The sequence below is a fragment of the Cygnus atratus genome, chromosome 11 (genome assembly GCF_013377495.2).
Source record: "Cygnus atratus isolate AKBS03 ecotype Queensland, Australia chromosome 11, CAtr_DNAZoo_HiC_assembly, whole genome shotgun sequence".
In the NCBI taxonomy this organism is placed as follows: Eukaryota; Metazoa; Chordata; class Aves; order Anseriformes; family Anatidae; genus Cygnus; species Cygnus atratus.
In genome coordinates, this window is record NC_066372.1 from 1,970,031 (window position 1) to 1,986,349 (window position 16,319).

At 38.0% G+C, this 16,319-nt stretch overlaps 1 protein-coding gene across 4 annotated transcripts; it reads left to right on the forward strand.

The window, feature by feature from the left end:
• The first annotated feature begins 373 nt into the window (after positions 1-373).
• On the forward strand, positions 374-15,758 carry LEO1 (LEO1 homolog, Paf1/RNA polymerase II complex component). Of its 4 annotated transcripts, none has more exons than XR_007708726.1 (13): positions 375-500; positions 1,256-1,951; positions 2,216-2,320; positions 3,086-3,180; positions 3,609-3,754; positions 5,155-5,239; positions 5,593-5,687; positions 5,973-6,107; positions 6,699-6,834; positions 7,192-7,378; positions 7,642-7,739; positions 11,210-11,387; positions 12,606-15,758. XR_007708726.1 is itself a non-coding variant. In XM_035554000.2 (12 exons), the coding sequence occupies exons 1-12, from the start codon at positions 443-445 to the stop codon at positions 11,312-11,314; spliced, it is 1,941 nt and encodes a 646-aa protein (XP_035409893.1). In that variant the 5' UTR covers positions 374-442; the 3' UTR covers positions 11,315-11,473. The 4 variants fall into 4 exon arrangements, 2 of the variants coding, with proteins under 2 accessions (XP_035409893.1, XP_050568932.1); XR_004779893.2 differs by having other exon boundaries at positions 12,740-15,758; XM_035554000.2 differs by lacking the exon at positions 12,606-15,758 and having other exon boundaries at positions 374-500; positions 11,210-11,473.
• Positions 15,759-16,319: the final 561 nt, after the last annotated feature.

The following is a 16,319-nucleotide window of genomic DNA, read 5'->3' on the forward strand; positions in this document are numbered from 1 at the left end:
GCCTGTCGCTTTCTGTCAGCGATGGAAAGTGCTTTCCTTTTCAGTGTGCCTTGGACCAGACCATTGCCAAGGGTGGCTGGGCTGTGACCGGAGTGCGCTTAAACAGCAGTGGGGGAGAAACACAGCCCCAAGCAGGGCTGGGAACGGATGGGGACCTTGCGTCGGGCCCTTCGTGCTTGGCAAGAGGCAGGCGGGGAGAGGCGGGGTGTGCGGGGTTCTGTGGCCGTGCGGCCGCCTGAGGCGGCGTGCAATGACACCCGGAGCGCCCGAGGCGGCGGGCCGCTAACGGCACAAGATGGCGGCCGGCGGGGCCAGAGGGCGCGTGCGCGGGCCCGGCGCCGTACCCGGAACCGAGCCGGGGGTTGGGAGGGCGGTGGCGGCGGCGGGGCGCTGCGCTGCGTTACCGCGTCACTGCCCGGCGCCGGCGGCGCGTGCGGCGGTCATGGCCGACATGGAGGAGCTCTTCGGCAGCGACGCCGACTCGGAGGCCGAGCAGAAAGGTGCGCAGCGCCGTCCCCGTCCCGTCCGGCACACCTCGCCGCCGTCCTGGCGCGCCGCGCCCCCTCCCTCCCGTCCTCGTCCCGCCGGCCCTGCCGCTGCCGCTCGCTCTCCCGGGCCGGTGAGGCCGTCGGTTCCCGGCCGGGCTTGGCTGCAGCCGGCGGCGCGGCGGGACGCGGCGCTGCTGCTTGTCCGCCGGCAGGGAGCGGCGTGTTAGTGAAAAAACAGCGATAGTGGCGGGGCGCCTCCCGGCAGGTGCTGCTCCGTCGCTAAGGTCAGGCTTTTGAAGTGTTTGTCCCAGTTTCTGCACGGGGCAGCTGTGCCTCGTTCTGCCCGGCTGGAAGCGCGTCCTGCAAACCCGGCAGTAACGGGGTGGAGAAAAGGTGCAGGGGAGCTAGCTTTGTCTGAAGGAACGGCGGCGGTCTTAGACTTGAAAGATTTCATAAACTGTGTCATTACATATTTAAAATTCTCACTACTTCAAGTTTTGTGTAATTGCTTATTCCTTTTAAACTTTGGGTTCTTAGGTGGCAGCTGGTGGTGAGACCTTATGTGGCATCAGTCAGGTTTCGTTATGTATTTCATTTCACATTCTGTTTTGTTGTCGTAGGTAACTTACATGCTTCTTTCTTATAGATCTCTGTTGTTGGTTTTTGTTTTGTTTATTTTATTTTTTTAAATCAATGCTCATCTTCTTGTGAGGCTCCTTGTAGGGATGTTTTATTTAACGTTTGAAAGGGTGATGTCTGTTTTGCAGATTCTGACTCCGGATCTGAATCTGATTCCGATCAGGAGAATGCTGGCTCCGGTAGTAATGCTTCTGGAAGCGACAGTGACCAGGACGATGACAGGGAGGCAATAAAACCTAGTAATAAAGAACTGTTTGGAGATGACAGTGAGGATGAAGGAGCATCCCATCATACAGGCAGCGACAACCACTCTGAAAGATCGTACAATCGCTCTGAAGCCTCAGGACATTCTGAGCATGAAGATAATGATCAGTCAGATGTGGATCAGCACAGTGCTTCAGAAGCTGCTCACGACGATGAGGAGGATGATCGAGGGCACGGATCAGATGAAGGCAGTCATCATTCGGAGGGAGATGGTTCTGAAAAGGCACATTCAGAGGATGAGAAGTGGGGCAAGGAGGACAAGAGTGATCAGTCAGATGATGAGAGGCAGCAGAACTCTGATGATGAGGAGAAAGTGCAGAACTCTGATGAAGATGAAAGGCCACAGATGTCTGACGATGACGAGAGAGCCCAGAACTCTGATGAGGAGAAGATGCAGAACTCCGATGAGGAGGAGAGGCCACAGGCCTCAGATGAGGAGAAGATGCAGAACTCTGATGAGGATGAAAGGGCCCAGCATTCTGACGAGGAGAAGATGCAGAACTCTGATGATGATGAAAGGGCCCAGCACTCTGACGAGGAGGAACAAGAGCATAAATCTGGTAGGACCAAATACAGTGGTAATGATTTGCTTCTTACAGGCCTGGTTTGATGTTTATTGTTTACTTCATGTTGGCTGGAAAAGATTCCAACTTAAATGTAAAGTCATTAATCACATAGCTTTTAATTACAGTCATCTTTGTAACTTTTTTTTTAAGCCCATTTAAATTCCTTTCCATCTGAATCAAATTTAATAATACAAAGGAATTTTGAAATATGTGCAACAAAATTCTTAATTTACTGAGAGTCGTTATGCTCCTTGGTAGAGTCTGCAAGAGGTAGCGATAGCGAGGATGAAGTTTTGCGAATGAAGCGAAAGAAACCAATTGCGTCAGATTCAGAGGTGGACAGTGATACAGAAGGACAGAAAGGTAAAAGGTGGGGTTGTTTTGTGGGCTTTTGGTTCATTTGTCTTTTAATTCTCATCTTAAGCACGCCATTCATCTGCTGTGGGACTTGATACAATTGATAGCATTTTCTATATGGAGTAACTGTAGTGCCATGGAAATAACAAAATTGCACAGCAAGAACACTGCAGATGCTGTATGTCTGCTGATTATTCCTACTTAGCTCTGCCAATCTCTCAGTTTCCTCTGTGAAAGATGGAGCTTTTCTTTTGTGAGTGCTGGTTCATGCACTGTTGCCAGAAGATACCAAGACATGGTGTATCTTATCAGAAGAGCCTGAGAAAACCTATACTGTTTTTTATGACATTTAGTTAGCTGAGAAAAAGGCGTTGATTCTAATGGGAAGTAAAATTTCCAAAACATGCAACAAAGTTGTTTTTTATGTATATTTAAATTGTTCTTTGTATTTAAATTGTAGGAACTTGAGGACGAACTTAGACTCTTGATTCTTCTGTCATAATTTTTCAGCTAGATTCTTGCATTTGATAGGGTCTTTCCAGGAAAACATACCTTGAATCTTCAGCTTAAAAACACAAGGGGAAGCATTTTCTTGCAAGATAGGAAAATAATTAGTGCTTCATGAACATTAGCATTTTTTTAATCTTTGTAGGTGATTTTAAATGATAATAAGAATGAAGGATGTGTTAATCGTTTTTTCTGCACTTGTATATAGGTGTGTGTGTGTGTTTCCATATATATGTATTTAAAATAGTAATTTTTCTCCTCAAGAACATGCAGATGTCATGGACCTGTTTGGAGGTGCAGATGACATTTCCTCAGGGAGTGATGGAGAAGACAAGCCACCAACTCCAGGACAACCCATTGTGAGTAGGCGTGACTTTTGAAACAAATAAGCTGTCATTCCACTTTGAAGTCTGGAACGTTGATCGAGTTTGATAATGTTTTAGTGAAAAACATTAGTTTTTTTTGTTTTTTTTTTTTAGTCTGAGAAAAGCTATCCCACAGATTCTCCCATCCTTAGCTGAAAACTGCATGTCAGCTCTTTAGCTGTTTACTTACTGTCTTTGGTTTCTTGAGTTTGTGCTGATATTTGAAATCGCTTTAAGCATCATATAAAAATGCTGAATTGGGTTGCTTTCACGGAAATGGTGCAAATGTTTTTATCAGAAGCTTCCTGATCTCTCTCTGCATGTTGATGGCTTTTCTTCAGGCAAAATGTAAATGCTTATTACAGCACCAGGAGACAGACTGACATTTTTCACTTTTGCTTATTGTGCTTTTTTGTCCTTAGGATGAGAATGGACTGAGTCAAGAACAGCAGGAAGAAGAGCCTATTCCAGAGACAAGAATAGAGGTTGAAATACCAAAAGTAAATACAGACTTGGGTAATGATTTGTATTTTGTGAAGCTGCCCAACTTCCTTAGTGTGGAGCCCAGGTAATTCTGTATTAAATACTTGATAAGTTGTTTTTTTTTTAGTGTTGCACTATGTTGTTTTTGTTTTAGCAATAAAATTAAATGTATTGGTCATATTTAAAATGGTTAACATTAAGGTGCATACTTTTAGTGATGATAAGTCGATAGTAATACTTGCCTGGTTGTTAGCTAATCAAGAGCTGAGTGACTGTGTTATGAGCTTGGAGTTCACCCTGACTGAATAAATTTTGTCTTTAAAATCATACGTATATACATATGTATGATTTAAGTGAAAGTAACGAAGGCTCAGTCTCTCAGAGACGTGAAAGCCAAATACACTGAATCTTTATGCACTTTTGAGTGATAAAAACATTCTGAATTTTAGAATAAACTTCTTTTTACCTGCAAGTGCTAAATGTGATATTTAAGTATTAAAAGGGACAGTGGTTACTTATTTTACTTTTTACCTAACCCAAGCAAAAGAATTTTTCTGGAATTCAGAGGAAGAAACAAAGCAGATTAATAGAGTTACTTGTGGTGTTAAATGTGGCCCCAAAGCCCACCTCTAGTAAACTGCTGTTAATTTCATCTCCAGAAGTGTTCTGTTAGGAACTTTATTGGATTATTTAATACATATCTTCTTACCTGGCAGCGTAGTATTGTTTCTGCCATACCTTAGTTAAATCATTCTCCCTAGCTTTCGTGCTATAGACTGTTTAAGGAGAGAACTATTAAGAATCCAGTTAGTGGCTGTAATCAGTGATAGAAGTCCTGAGGATCACTGGGGTCAGACAGGACTGAAAGTAGAATTTTACAGTAGCAGAGCCTGATTATTGTTTCTTTCCATTGCAAGCGACCTTGAAACTATTAGGCTATTGAGTGGGCTTATTTTTTCCCCAGCTGTCAGGTTCTTGGTGTTTTGTGTTTTTGGTTTGGTTTGGTTTTCTTTTTGAAGAAAGAGAAAGAACAATCTCTTTATTTCTGTTTGGTTGATTCTCAGATTCAAATTTTAAAAGATTGTGCTCTTAGAAAATCTATAGCTCACCACATTTATAAAATATTTTCATTTTGATTTTCCCTGTATACAATTATGTGTATTTATTTATAAATTTAACCCTGACTTCATCATGTTGATACCGAGGAAACCTTTCTGAGGAAGACTTGCTTTCTTTAGCTTGAGCCGTTTAGAGAGTCTGGTAAAGTGGCTGTAATTGATGGTAGTGAAGACACTCGGGTAGGCCTCCTGTGGTGTAGAATCAATGCAGTAAATTACATTAGTGCGGAAATGGCTGTCTCACAGCTGCAGTGCCTACTGTTGTGTGCAGTGTATAGTTTAAACCTTTCGAGCACCTGTTATTTTGCACAAGAACAATCTGGACTATTCTTTAGAAGAGTAAAGACTATTGTATAATTTATTACAGACCCTTTGATCCCCAGTATTATGAAGATGAATTTGAAGATGAGGAGATGCTTGATGAAGAAGGTAGAACTAGGTTAAAACTCAAGGTATGATATTAATTTTCCTTTCCTCTTCTATGCTCAAATAGCCACATTTCTTCAAAGTCTATTTCTGGTATTTTAGAATGGTATTTTGATTTATGGTTCAGGTTATCAAGGCGTGGACCAGTTCACTGGTGAGAAAGGTTGCTGAGTTTTAGTAATGCTAAAACAAACAAACAAACCCTTCACATCTGCCTTTAATCTGTAAAAGCCATCCCTTTCACCTTTGTTTCTTTGCATCATACAGCAAATTGAGTAACCCTTCTAACTAATTCTCAATCTTTATAGAGTGTATTTTACCAGAGTATTCCTTACTATTAGTTAAACTATGAATTAAAAAGAAGTTTCTATTCTGACAGGTAGAAAACACAATACGGTGGCGGATGCGTCGAGATGAGGAAGGGAATGAGATTAGAGAAAGTAATGCCCGGATAGTCAAGTGGTCGGATGGAAGGTTGGTTTGGACTTCTTGCTGTTGAAGGAATACAGTTGTTTTTACAGTGAAATGCCATGGCGTGCAAAATTGAAAGGTCAACAAACTTCAGTGTCAGTTCTGCACAGCAGAAATTATTTTAGTCTCGGTGCTTTGAAAATTTTATGCTCTGCTTCATCTGGATTGAAATATAATTATTGGCTATATGTCAAAAGGAAACGTGAAGGCTTTCTCTTTTTATAAATGAGGCAAAAAATAGACTGCAGTGACTTTATCAAGTAACTGATAATATGAATCTCTTTTAAGCATGTCTCTCCACTTGGGAAATGAGGTCTTTGATGTGTACAAGGCACCACTGCAGGGAGATCACAACCATTTGTTTATCAGACAAGGGACAGGTCTACAAGGACAGGCTGTTTTCAAGACAAAGTTAACCTTCAGGTAAACATGATATTCCGTATCGAATGATGTTACTATTTTTGCAAATAAATGTTGTGACTAGTACATAAAAATTAGAGGTACAAATTAGTAAACCTCCAGAGCTTAACTGTTTTATAAGAATGTGCTCTTTTATGCATATTTGGGAAAGATTTTTCCTCAGGTAGGTTTCCCAGTCTGAAAGGCTAATATGCTATTCACCGCAGTATCTAGACTACGTGTATTTTTTTTTTATAAATTTTAATTTGTATTTTTAATTGCAAGTCCTCATGTGAATCAGAATATTAATATTCTCTGAAATTAACCTTTCTTGTGATCCATGATGGCCATCAGGATGGTGATTGTGCCTTGGGATATTGCAGTGAAATGTGAGGATGATTATTTAGGCTGGTGATGGACTGCAGCCAGTTTGCTGAGAGGAATTGATGTCTCCAGTAGCTATTATAGTGCACAAGAATTAAAATAATAGTAATAATGCTTTTACTTTTGTGCAGATGAATCTTTGAAACCTTAAGTATTCCTGCCCTGCAACTGTCATTTGAAAATGGATAAATTCTTTTTAGAAGTATTTAACCCATAGCAATTCTCCAACAGGCCACACTCTACAGACAGCGCCACTCACAGGAAGATGACTTTGTCTCTGGCAGATAGATGTTCAAAGACCCAGAAAATTCGTATTTTGCCAATGGCAGGTCGTGATCCAGAGTCTCAGCGGACAGAAATGATTAAGGTATTCTCACATAGAACTTTTTTATCTGCTGATTTAATCTTAAAAAAAATAATAATCACAACTGTAATCTAGCTGAACACTTCTGAACATTTAATGTGTTTTTGAAAAACAGAGTCTATCAGAGTTATAGGTAGGAGTAGTTTTGTAGGTAAGAGTAGTTAGCCATGGGTGCAGTTTGTGCATGCAGTCTTTTTTGTTTGAAATTGCATTACCTTACATTTACAAAAAATCAGTTTTATGTACAGTCTTTCCACTCCTGTGAAATGATTTCAAAAGCTACAGTAGAATACAAGATACTCTGAGTATGTTATTATTTTTTTCCCTCAATTTTTATCTTTTGTTTCTTTCTTTGGACAGAAAGAAGAGGAGAGATTAAGAGCTTCCATTCGTAGAGAATCTCAGCAGCGAAGAATGCGAGAGAAGCAGCACCAGCGTGGTCTGAGTGCAAATTATTTAGAACCTGATCGCTATGAAGAAGAGGATGAGGGTGATGATGCGATCAGTCTAGCTGCTATCAAAAACAGATACAAAGGTGGCATCAGAGGTAATAATAAACCTTACTGGTAGACAAGTTGGATTTGTGTAATTCAGACAGATTAATTTCAAAAGGGAGTCCTGGTGAGGCTGTGTTTTGCCACTTAATTTGACACATAAGGAGATGTAAATTCAGTTTGTGTAAGTTTATTTCCTTTGTGGGGTTAGATTCTGCGAGCCTTTTGTGAGACTAAGTGTAAGAGAAGTATTTTTCATACTGTCTTTTTCCTTACCAATTTCAGATAAATATCTTTTTTTTTTTTTTTTCTGTAGAGGAACGTGCTAGAATCTATTCTTCGGACAGTGATGAGGGCTCAGATGATGATAAAACACAAAGACTACTCAAGGCAAAGAAACTGACTAGTGATGAGGTAAGAAAATGATTTTGTTCTTAAAAAGGTACTCATTTTCAGTCGGGAACATTTCCTGCACTTAATCCAGTTTTTAAAGCTGGGACTTCTGTAGTTTCATTTATGCTCTGATGAATGTAGTATTTGACTTGGCATGCTGTCAACAGTAATTAATCACGCCAATTTCTTATTTGCTGTGTCAGTTCATAGACCTGAGTGATATCTGAAGGAAGTCACTATTATTATTGCTGATTTAAAGATGGAAACATTGATACAGGGCTGTGTAAAATGACTTGACCAAAATTATGCAAGGAGTAAAAAGACTCCGCATCAGAATCCTAGTTCAGTCTTGTTTCCTAAGCTACAAGGTCCTCTCCTGTTTATTGTGAAAACAAAGGAAGAGTTTTCATATAACATTTCTACTCTTTTTAAACAGAAGATTTTTAAAAAACAACGACAACAAAAACCCTAAGGTGCAGTTAATCCGATGCTAAACAGATGTTATCCGTCACCTGAGTATCATCCAAAACATTAGACCACTATCAAGTTAACTGCTAGCTAGAGTAGTAGTGCTGTTTCCACTTTTAAATTTTCAGGTATTTTTTGGTTTGTAACTTATCAGTGCTAGGTATAAGCAAACAAATCATTGTGTTTATCCCATCTTGAGGTTTTGTTCAAGCAAGTCGCTTCTTCAGATACTGCACTGGTGTTTAACAGTGCTTTTTAAGATTGACAGTTACCATTTTTGAGATTAGAAACTTAACTATTTTCATTCAACATTAGAAGTGGAACCATGAAGTACTAAGCTTGCGGGATATTTTTCAATTCTTTATTGAAAGTTTTATATCGCTATTTCCCTTAAGAAATTATTTTAATTTTAACTGTTAAAATTATCTTAGTTATGGTCCCAGATTTCTTTTAGGTGCTTTCCTATTTTGTTATGTCCAGTATGCTACTCTAACAGCTGCTGAAGTGACTCAAATCTTACTGTTGAATTTTACAGGCTTCCATAATAAAGCATCTTAAAAGAACAATTTGGCAGTATAGTTTGCAATATGTCCTTTCAGAGAATGCATGTCAGATGTCTTTAATCACAGCTGCTGAAACTCTGAAGTTTTGTTTAAATGAGCAATATATGACATAGTTTTCACTATGACACATTACTCGAATATGAGAAATCTTGATTTTTGAGGAGTAAGGTTTCTGTCATTTTCATTTCTGTATTGTGCTTCCTGTAAATTTCTTGCCAGGTATGTCTTATTTCCCAGCCTGTTGAGATGTTTGCTACATTCTGAATGTGTGTTCTTGCTGCTGTGATGCTATTCCTCCTATATTGTTAGCTGGGTATTTGCACTAATACGCAAATGTTTTATGAAGCAGGAGTGAAAATGAGTTTTTCTTTGAAATTCATACATCCTGGCTTGTTATTAGTTATTGAGGAAAATCTAATATTTTGGAAAATATGACTAATCTTTCAGAAAGCCATAGTGAGGCCAGTAGACAAAACAGTAATTTTGAGAGCTCCGCTAGTGTCTATTAGTAGAAATTATTTATTTATTTATTTTATTGACAAGACACTACTAGCTGTTAGTTTATAATGTAGCAATCAACGTCAGGATTTTGCAATTCTAGTGTCTGAAAAGAAAGGAGCTAGTCGACTGGATTTCTCTGCTGCTTGAGAATGGTAGCCTCCATTTTACAGTTAACGTGATGTAAAGGCAATATTCCCATCAGGGCCACAGAGGGGTGCTACAACGTTAGGAGAATAAAACAGGATAGCCTAACTACTTGCTTTCAGTCAGCAGGTAGGAAGTATTTTTTTTTTAAATATGTATCCACATATGTGAAACAATGAACTTCTCCTATACAGACTTGCTTTTGTGTGCTGTCAGTCAACAACACAGCCCAAATTTCCCTCCTAATAACAATTTGTTACCAGTACTGAAAACATCAGCCTGTTATTAATGCACATTATCATCACATGGCAAGTGGTTTTATTGTTACTGTAATTAATGGAGATAGCCTGCTAAAGAGGAAGGTGAATCATTTAACAATAGCCTAGCTAGATTATAAGAGAATAAACGTTCTGAGGAAGTAGCTATGATTGAGATTTTCCACCCATACTAATTTCTGTTTCCCATGCTTAAAATTCTTTCCTAATTCAGATTCTCACCATACTAATTTAAGGTAAATATAGAAGAAAATGCTTTGAATAAAAAGTAATTCATTAAAATTCCAAAAGGCTGTGTTGTCTTTTGCTGCTTCTTAAAATCCAATTAATGTGTGTTGCTCTTAAAAATAAATAAATAAAATAAAATAATGGAAAAAGAGGTTACTTAGAATTGAGGGTATTTCTAAAACACGTTTCTTTTTAAGCAATAATCAAGTTACTGCTCATTCTTTGTTTCCAAATTGATGAGTTTTTCATTTGCAACTAATTACTTGTAGCGTGAGCAAATGTCTTCATATTGTTCTGAATCAAATTGCTGTTTAGAAGGATGATTTAACCTGCACTGGTGTAAATGTGTTTAGATTAACAATCACCCCACTGACTTTATATTTAGGTGCTAGAAATTGGTCATCCAGCCTGTAAAAGTCATTGTGGTATTGCTTTCAAACAGGTAATTAACTGGAAATACAGTATGACAAAAAAAAAAAAGTTGAATTCGAAATGTAGATGAGGTAAAGGGAAGCAATTCAGGGATGTGTTTTAGGCCAGTTAGTTAATCAGAATCCGCTGTTTTGTTGTTGTTTTCCCTGTTCTTGTATTCACAAACAGTTTTTATATAGTTTCAGTATTTGTTCTAGTACTCTGCATTGTGAACCACTCGCTTATTTCTGATATTAGGGTTGATTTTTCAACAAAGACAAGACTTGTATCTGTATCGTAAAGTTAAATGTTTTCTTCAAGTTTTTAGGTAGAAAAATATGAGATCAACAAGTGTCCCACCATGTCTCCTTAAGCGTTTTACATACAGGAAAACACTAGATTTTAGTTTACTTCATGCATTAGTGTCTATATTTTAGCGTTTGAATTAAATGGTTTGAGGTATTTTTAAATTTAAAGAACAATCAAGCTATCTGTAAATTGATGTTACCTCAAGTGATCGAGTAATATCTAGCTCCTCATGAATTCTGGTGAGTAACTGAAGTCTAAATGATTTAAGTTCCTGTGACCATCTCTTTAAAGCCTCCTACACATATATTTGTTGGACTGTAAGCTGTGGTGTTGATTCTTAGTACTAGTGTTTTCTCTTCAGTCTTTTTCCTTGATGCCAGAGTGTGGTTTGTGTGTTTAAAAACAACAACAAACAAAACAAAAACTCTTGCTGATTTACAATTTTTTTTTTGTTACAGTAGCATGAAGTGGGAAGACTAGAACTAATAATTCTGCTTTTCTTTCAGAAAATAATTGTTGTCTGTTGTTCTTCTGAGTATTTTAGCCTGAAATATGGTTTGTTTGTTATTTTTCTGCCCTTTCTCACCTTCAGGAAGGTGAACCTTCTGGAAAGAGAAAAGCAGAGGATGATGACAAAGCAAGTAAGAAGCATAAGAAATATGTGATCAGCGATGAAGAAGAAGATGATGACGATTAATAATGAGGAAGCACTAACGTTGCTTTATATATATATATTTATATATATTGTACAGTTCTCTTACAGCAAAGATGTAAGTAGCCATAATGGGGTTATTTTGATAAAGGAAAATTCCAATGAAGTCTCTGTTTCTGGTGTGAATAAAGTGTTGTGGGTTTTTTTTGTTTGTTTTTTTTTTTTTACTTTCTCTAATTTTTAAAATCTTGTCTTACTGCAGCAGCTGCTGCACCAGAGATCATCACAGTGCCATTTTTTTTATCATGTACGGTACATTTCAGTTTTGAAAACTGCAGTAATTAGTTGGCCAATAGAATAAATCAGTAATTTTATAGAGTTTATTAGGGGAAATCATAATCTTCATATAGAATGCTTAAATTATAAGCGTTTTCAATACGGATATGGAGAAAAAGCTTATCATTTGTACAGAAGGGTTGGAAGAACGTGAGTGGTACAGTACAATACTGTTTTTTTCCTAGGCATTCCTTATTTATTGTGGACAGTACATTACTATGCTGGCATATTCTGGGATTTTTTGACAGAAAGTATTTCTTATCATGTCTGAGTGAACTGAAGTTTCTGCAGTTAGAGTAGTATACTGATCACCTAAGACATTTCTGTTTCCATGAATTGAAGCCCAGAATGAAAATCCACGTCTTGCCTGAGCATTAAAAATAATAATAATCATATGCTAGTGATGTAAATGTCAGAGTTAAACAAACAAGCAAATTTCTGCAAGTTCATAAAAGTCTCTTTTAAAAAGTGCAGTGAGCCGCACTGTGAATGTACATCCTAGTAATACTGTTTCATAGTCTCATATAATCCTTATGGTGCTATTTCCTATTGTTCCTGGTCGGTTTTATAAATAGATTGGTTTAGCTGCGACGTTAGTGGAGGAGAATATTATGGGCAGAATCATTGTTGCTTCTACGCTATTTTTAAACACTTTATTTGATTGTGCAAATGCCAGTTGTAAAGTAGGGAAAGGCTACAAGAAATATCTCATCTTTACCACACTTTCTTTTTGAGATTAAATTTCCCATGTGTAGTTTCCCTCATTGGTGAGACAGCATTCAGATGTTATCAGTGCTGGTTTTTTAACTGACTTTTCACACAATCTTACAGAGTTCATGACTTCAAAGAGGTAGCAGAAAGCATAGCTTAATGCCTCTTCTAATGAAAGCGTTGACTGGTGCTATGAAAAGTTTATTATATGGATTTGTGTTACACAACATAGCATAAAGTAGCTAATAATTATGTAAGAATAATTGTTACCCATCTCTCTCCTCCCCAGCTGAATTCTGCTTTTCTGTAAAATGATAGAAGGGTTCAAGTGCCTCATAGCGAGCATTTTGCTGTCTGACATTCCCTGTTTTTTCAAGATACAGCATTTAACTTGGACATCTTGCTTTTTCTGTGTTTAATTAGGCTAACAGTTTACTGAAGTACTCTACCTCCATTTTTCCTGCCTGGAAAGTGTGGGAAGCATTCTAGCTGCAGTAGCACAGAGCTCTGCATGTGTTAACGTATTCTGCTGAGCAGCTGACTGCAGTGTAGACACTTGCAAATATGAAAACAAAGTGAAAAATTTCTACTCAGAAGTCTGAGTGCCTAAGAAACTTTTTTTTTTTTTTTAAATAACTGTTACCAAGAGTTCCTGTGTCTCTTCAATGTGCAGATAAAACCTTTCTCCATCTGCTGGAATTTTGACCCTGTAATCCTCTTAGGTTAAGACCTCTGCTAGGAGTCAGGTTCCTTACATGAGGTTACCTGCTTTTCATTTGTAACCTTCTCAGGAAGAAGCCAGCTGTAGAGAAAGGGAGTTGTTTCTTATGCTGTATGGATACAACATGCTGTACTTTCATGTAAAAGCCTCCCAGATACCTCTTAAATGACAATGCAAAACATACACCACCATTTCACTGATGACGTGTTTGCTTAAATGTCAGTTTAATTGAAGTGTTGGCTGTTTGTACTACACTCATAAGAGTGAAAATGTTTTAATCACTCTCATAGGTTTGATGCTAACTAAGCCTTTACTTAGTAAGTGGTTCACTTCAGCTTCCAGAAATGAGGCTTTTTGTGGATTACAAAGATTAAAAGAAGTACTTTTTTTATACTGTCTTCTTTTGTACATTGCTCTTTTAAGTCTTATTAAAACATGGAATTTTAGAAAATATTCTTTCAGCTTAAATTGGTTTAGCAATCACCTTGTAATTAAAGTCATTTGAATGAACTTTGTCTTATCTACAGTATTTGTTAGTTGTTAGTCTAATGCACAGTTTTGTTTAACTCAAGGGCAATTTTGCTCTCTCTTTTTCTAGCCTCCAAGTATGTGAGAACTGCTTGGAATTGATTCTTCTTAACCAAATTAAAAATACTAAGCCGAAACTAAAATGTATAAGGAGAAGGAAAGAGAAAGTAGGTTGAGTTTAGTTTACTTTTGTACTACCTGGTCAGAATACCTTATCCAGAAAGGGCATGATTTGAACAACTTCCAAAAATAGATTTCTTTGAAGAGCTGGCATGAAGCTGAGTACTAGATTTTCTGGCTAGTGGTAGGATGTATGATAAATTCTCCTGAAACCGTCATTGAAAGCTGTTCTTGGCTATATAGTTTTGTTGTTTCAATTATATCCTTCAACTGTATACTTCCCAGTTGTTGAACTGGAGTTTTCTTACTAGTGCTGGGTAGCATTTTGCACTAGACATTTTCCTCTATCCTAGCCATGCAACTTGACAGTTTTCATGCTGGAGCACATCTGATGGATCAAGGGGCTGCAACTGAGAGGAGCAGCTGCCCATGCAGTCCCCTCTTCCTAGAAGCAGGCTTGGCAGTGTCTTGTCTAGCTCAGAGAGTCAACTTGCTAAAATCTCAGGAAACTTACTTTCTGCCGAGTTTGATGTTTGTACCAGATAAGCCAACAGAACTGCTTTATTGGCCAAGTGAGCATCAAACCAGTAAGTTGGTGTGGTCATGACTTAGGGGATGTGGGCGAAGGATGTTTTCTTTGGCAGAGGTGTAAACATTTACTTGGCTGTCTTTGAAAACTTACCTGACCCTATAGAGGTAAATGGATAGTTTGTTTTGTTTTGTTTTTACTGGTGTAGCTGCCTGAGCTGGCACCGTGAAGAGTCAGTTGTGACTTGAGGTAGTGCAAGGGGAAGCAGCCAGAGCAGGACACTTCTGTATGTGGCAGCAAGTTTTAACTCAGATCTGACGTGAAGCTGCAGCCACAGGAACGTGTTGAACATGAGATGGTGACTTTCCAGTGAAGCAATGGGTATTTATTTTTCAGCCAGTAGGCACAGGAGGAGTCCTTGGTGTCAGCCCATTCTAGTAAACTGCTTGTTTTTCTAACGGCTTTAAACTGCTAATCAAGCTGAGTGTTGTTGAACTTACAGAGATTATTATGTGGGAAAGATTGACGAGATTTTATTTCTGATAGATGTTCTTTTAACGTTTGCTATAAGAAGTATTACACATTACACTCATGAAATTTAGCTAGGCTATTCTAATGCTTAGACACTTGCCTGTGGCTTGACTTGAAAGTGCTTCTAGGAGGGCAATGTGACTAATACCCAGTGTTGCCTAGTGATGCCCTTTGATTTGAGCTGAGGTGGTTTTTTTGCTTGTCTGGACATTAAAGACTTAGAGAAAAGCTGCAAACTAGTATTGATTACTAGCTTGTATCTTTAATTGCTTTAAAACTCTTGGACATTCTGACATATAAGCTAAGTAGCTGAAAAAATGATGTAAAATTAAGTAAATTCATGCTGAAATGATTCTCTGACAGAATCTGACAAAAATACTTTCACAAGACTTGGTTTCTTGATTATTTTATTTATTTTTAAGAGTATTTTTCTGGTTTAAAACCTTTAATGGAATGATACTTGGAAAAAAAAAGATTTATTAAAGTCGAAGTGTAACTTTAGAAGTGTTTTTGTTTCTTACTTTGTTTTCTATTAAGTCATGAAATGAGAGGTTGTAGAGCCAGTTTCCCAGCAAAAGTAGCTTCATGTCTTTGGGTTATGTTGAAATTTTCTGGGAGGCAATAGCATTCATGCAGTTATCAATGATAGTCATGAATCATATATACACTGTATTCTTTATGTATTGTAAATTAAAGATAAATAAAATCTTATGAAACAGTGAAAGTATTAACTAACACACCCTCTTTTTTATATCCTGTGACTGAATCAAATTATATCTGATTTTATATTGTTTTATGCTTTTCCTGGTCTTCTCACGATACCTCACTTCGTAACATAACTGTGAAAAGGACATGCTAATCCTAGCCTGATGAATTTGCAAATTGCGGATTGTTTTTTGTTTGTTTGTTTTGTTTTCTTCTTCATCTGCCAGTGTAAAGATGTATGGTAAACATTCTGTATAGGATGTGTTCTTACATTAGGATTCATTGTTGATCTCTACGATAAATCCATTTTTGGAAAATTTTACATGGATCACTATGTAAAGGAAATAAATGTAATTTTTTTGGCAGCAGCTGCAACCTCTATCCCTTCCATTCAGGTGTTTGGTACACTTGCATTTAGTGTTTTTGTTGGGGAAGTTGTTGTGCTTGGTTGGCTGAGGGTTGTATTTTGGGATCTAGAACCCTGCTATAGCTGTTGGTCCCGTGTTGGTGCTGATCGGATTTAATGCCAGTAGTTTTTGAGTTCTGTTTACTAGCATGGAATGAGATAACTATTCAAACTGTGTGAGCTTGCCACCTCACAGTCTTATTTTTCAGCTTAAAATAAACTGCTACTCAGACTATGCTGTATTTGTGAAGGGAGGAGTATATCCCACAGAAGATAAAGAAGGATCAAGCCAAAGTGTCGTGGCTAAAGCATGTTTTTTTGTGTTTGTTTTTTTTTTTCTTCCTTGTTTCTCCCTCACAGGAATAACTGGAAAAAGCTCAAGTGCCAAAATCACAGTTGTGCAATTTAAAACTAACCCTGGGCAGCTTGTGAGTTTCCATGTTCATACCTCACTCATAATGTT